Source organism: Octopus bimaculoides, chromosome 20 (assembly GCF_001194135.2).
Source record: "Octopus bimaculoides isolate UCB-OBI-ISO-001 chromosome 20, ASM119413v2, whole genome shotgun sequence".
NCBI classification, from domain to species: Eukaryota; Metazoa; Mollusca; class Cephalopoda; order Octopoda; family Octopodidae; genus Octopus; species Octopus bimaculoides.
The window spans coordinates 41,634,048-41,638,049 of record NC_069000.1 but is presented as its reverse complement, the minus strand read 5'-3'; the positions used below and the strand labels follow the sequence as shown (position 1 = coordinate 41,638,049).

Here is a 4,002-nt window from a genome sequence, read left to right as displayed (position 1 = left end):
CTTTACTCAAAAAGAAGTTGGTGTTTTACATCCATCAAACTGCTTAGTCACTCTCTAACACACTGTTCTTATTGCTACAGGTAAAGTCTCCGGATTGTATATTGGTCCGAGAAGCACCAAGTGCCTCTCCTTCGCAGAATGTCGAAACATTCAAAGAAATGTCTCGAGAGATGAATGACTATTTCAATGACCAGTACTTGGTCTTTGATGTTCATTTTCCAAAGAACAACGAGGTGAGTTGATTGTTTTTTTTTTGTCTTTATTTATTTTACTTTTTACTTTTTTACTTGTTTCATTCATAAGACCTAGGTCATGCTGGAGCACCAACTTGAATTTTAGTCAAACTTATTTTTTTCTTTTTAAAACCCTAGTACTTATCTGTTGGTCATTTTTGCCCCACTGGTAAGTTATGGGGGTGTGAACACACCAACAGATAGATATAGAGATTGATAGATAGATACAGAGATAGACAGAAAGATGTATAGATAGATTTAGATACAGGGAAAGAGAGAGAGATAGAGCGAGCTATAGAGTGAGAGATATACATAGTGGCAGTGGGGGATAAAGACACACATTATACAGCAGGCTTCTTTCAGTTTCCATCTATCGAATCCACTGACAAGATTTTGGTCTGCCTGAAGCTATAGTAGAAGACATTTATTCAAGGCACCACATAGTGGGACTGAACCCAGAACTGTGTGGCTGGGAAGCATGTTTTACATCTATGGACTACAAGCAACGGATGTGAGTAAGAAATTTGTTTCACAAGCCCATAGTTATAGGTTCAGTCATACTGTGTTGTAGCTTGGGCAGTTTTAGCCTTGTTAATTGATACCTCCATCATCATTTAATGTCTGTTGTCCGTTCTGGCATGGGTTGGATGGTTTGACTTAAGCAGGGGAGCTGCACCAGACTCAAGTCTGATTTGACATGATTTCTATGGCTGGATGCCCTTCCTAATGCCAACCACTTTACAGAGTGTGCTGGATGCTTTTATGTGGCACAGCATGGGCACTTATACGTGATGCCACCTTCTGTGCCTTACACCACCAGAAAGATTGGTCTTAACACTTCTGCAGCAGAATACGGACCTTCTTGAGTATGGCAAGGCACCAGGCATCTTGGTCCTTTGCCATCTTGCCTGAAAAGTTCAGCATCCTAAGGTTGTTCTTCAGTACTTCATCCCATGTCTTCCTGGATCACCCACATCCATGTGTTCCATCCACTTTGAGAGTTTGGCACTTTATGGAGTTGCCTTGTGGGTGGAATTTGGTACATGGAAACTTATGTGAATATATATATATATATATATATATATATATCACTGTAAAAGAGAAGCAGATCTCCATCTGTCTGTCTGTCACATCTATTAGAGGGAGGGAAAGAAGGAAGAATCAAAATATCACAATGTATTTTTAGATGAAGGAAAAGAGAAAATGTTGAGAGAGATAGTGTTTGCGGGAAAGGTAGATAGCAGGTAGTGTTGTCACCATAGTAGCTAACAAGTTTTTCTTTAAATTGCAAGTATTTTAAGTGCAAATCTGTCAACAAAATGCATATACATACGTGTGTGTGTCTGTCTGTCCGACCAATATTGCTTGACAACTGATGCTGGTGCATTTATGTCCCCATTATCTAGCGGCTCGACAAAACAAACTGATAGAACAAGTACTAGGCTTACAAAGGATAAGTCCTGGTGGGGAAGGGTCGATTAAAGACAGACAAAGTGCCACCAAGCTTTTTCCCAGTGTGTTAATGTCTCTGCTAGCTTGCCGCCTTATGAGCAGTAAATATTGCCATTCCATTGTAATACCATTTCTTGTTTCATCTCTGTCCTTGTCTTGGCTCTTTTCTTGAAGATCTGTGCTGCCCTCATTAACAAGCATGGGAGATGGCACCGTGTGCGAATCAAACAAATACTTTCTTCTCTTCGTGGACCGAAAGTTAGGTAAGAAAATCTTGTGTACTTCATTTATATCTTTCAAATTTCATCCCTTTTTTCTTTTCTTTGTCTTTTTCTCTTTTCTTAACGACTTTATTTCATCTCTCATTTCTCTTATTGTAGAGGCATGTGGCTTATTGGTTAATATATTTGCCTTACAATCATAAGGCCACGAGTTCAATTCCTGGTTGTGCGTTGTGTCGCTAAGCAGGACACTTTTTTTCATGCTGCACCATTCCACTCACCTGACAAAAATGAGTTGCACAGGTTATTCAAAGGGCCAGCCTTGTCAAACTCTGCATCATGCTGAATGAATCACCTTGAGAATTACACATGTTTGTGGAGTGCTCAGCCACTTGCAGGCTGTTTGGTTGATTGAATCAACTGGAATACACATTGTCTTAACTTACAGATCAATATAAGGTTGGGACCCCCTGCTCTAGAAGGCACTTCCCAGCATGGCTGAAGTCCAATGACAAAAACTAGTACAAACACCACACCAATATGAGATACTCACCTAATTAATGCCTTGTTCTATTTTCAGCTGCTTCTTGCTGGACACTGGCAAAGTGGAGACAATACAGGTCCAAAAGTAAGTCTTGCTTTTATGTTTTTCACTCCTAACCCTAGTAGTCATAAACCTTTGAGCCCGTAACACCGGTTTACTGGTGGATGGCTTATTTTTCTCTATACCATAGCACCAGTGAAGTGCCAGATATATGGTCAAATAAGGTTCAGGAGATCAGGGGTCAAAGGTTTAAACCTTATCCAGCTACACCTGTTATGTGGGTAGCTAACCACCTAACACACCCTGGGTGCGTGGTAAGAAGTATGCTTCTCAACCACGTGGTTTAGGGTTCAGTCCCATTATGTGACACTTTAAGCAAATCTTTTCCACTATATCCCCAGGGCAACCAAACCTTGTGAGTGGATCTGTTTGACAGAAACAGAAAGTTGCCTGTCACATATATATATATATGTGACAATAAACACTCACAATGCCCGGTCTGGGAATCGAAACCGCGATCCTATGACAGTGAGTTCGCTGCCCTAACCACTGGGCCATTGTGCCTCCACTGGACTTAAAGATTAAAAAAAAAAAAAATCTACTTCAATAAGTTTTGTCTAACTCATGCCAGCATGGAAACACAGACATAAAACCAAAAGACGATAGAAAATAAAAGGAGATGACATTCCATTCAAGATTTAATTATTTATTTATTCCTGTTCATTATTGATTGATTATTATTGATTATTGATTATTATAGCTGTTTTATTACTTTCCTCTGTGTTTACAGCATCCGGCAAATTCCACTCAAATTTCTTGAAGTGCCATTCCAAGCGAAGACTTTTGTCTTACTGGGTGTACAGCCTCTGACTCTCAGTATCAATTCTGATATACAGGCTGTGCAAAGGTATTGTGTTCTTCATTGAGTTTTTTCTATACATTGTCTTAGTATTTGTCTCTTGTGCGTATGAATGCAGATATGCGTGTGAATGTTTATGTCTGTGTATATCATCCAGCAGTGTTGTCTACGCTGGCTCTGTCATGTACATTTCATGCTGGACAGGAGGATCCCAGAAGACCTCCTGCATAAGAAAGTCTGACAACAGCCAGCATTGGTCAACGGAAAAGGACCAGTTCTTCTCCATGACAATGCTCGGCCGCACGTCGTGCAACTGACCCTGCAGAAGTTGAATGAATTGGACTACGAAACTCTGCCTCATTTGCCATACTCACCAGACCTCTCGCTTACCGACTACCACTTTTTCAAGCATCCCGACAACTTCCTTAGTGAGAAATGCTTCAAAGACCAGGACGATGCCAAACACGCCTTCAAAAACTTCATCACCGCCAGAACACAGGATTTTTACGCTACTGGCATAAATAAACTTGTTTCGCATTGGCAAAAGTGTGCTGATTCTGATGGTGTTCATTTCGATTACTGAAGTTTTGTTTGAGCTGAGATCTGTGCATCTGAATTTAAAGGTGAAAAACTGCAAGAACTTTCTTGACAACCTCATATTACTTATTGTACTTTATTATTATTGATAAGTTT

General features: G+C 40.2%; 1 protein-coding gene across 1 annotated transcript in view; it reads left to right on the top strand.

The window, feature by feature from the left end:
* LOC106875572 (uncharacterized) overlaps positions 1-4,002 on the top strand; it is a 26,762-nt gene that overhangs the window by 14,910 nt on the left and 7,850 nt on the right. Inside the window, exons 3-6 of the mRNA XM_014923777.2 lie at positions 81-233; positions 1,860-1,948; positions 2,487-2,534; positions 3,241-3,357. Coding sequence (XP_014779263.1) covers positions 81-233; positions 1,860-1,948; positions 2,487-2,534; positions 3,241-3,357 — 407 coding nt within the window. The remainder of the gene's footprint in view (positions 1-80; positions 234-1,859; positions 1,949-2,486; positions 2,535-3,240; positions 3,358-4,002) is intronic.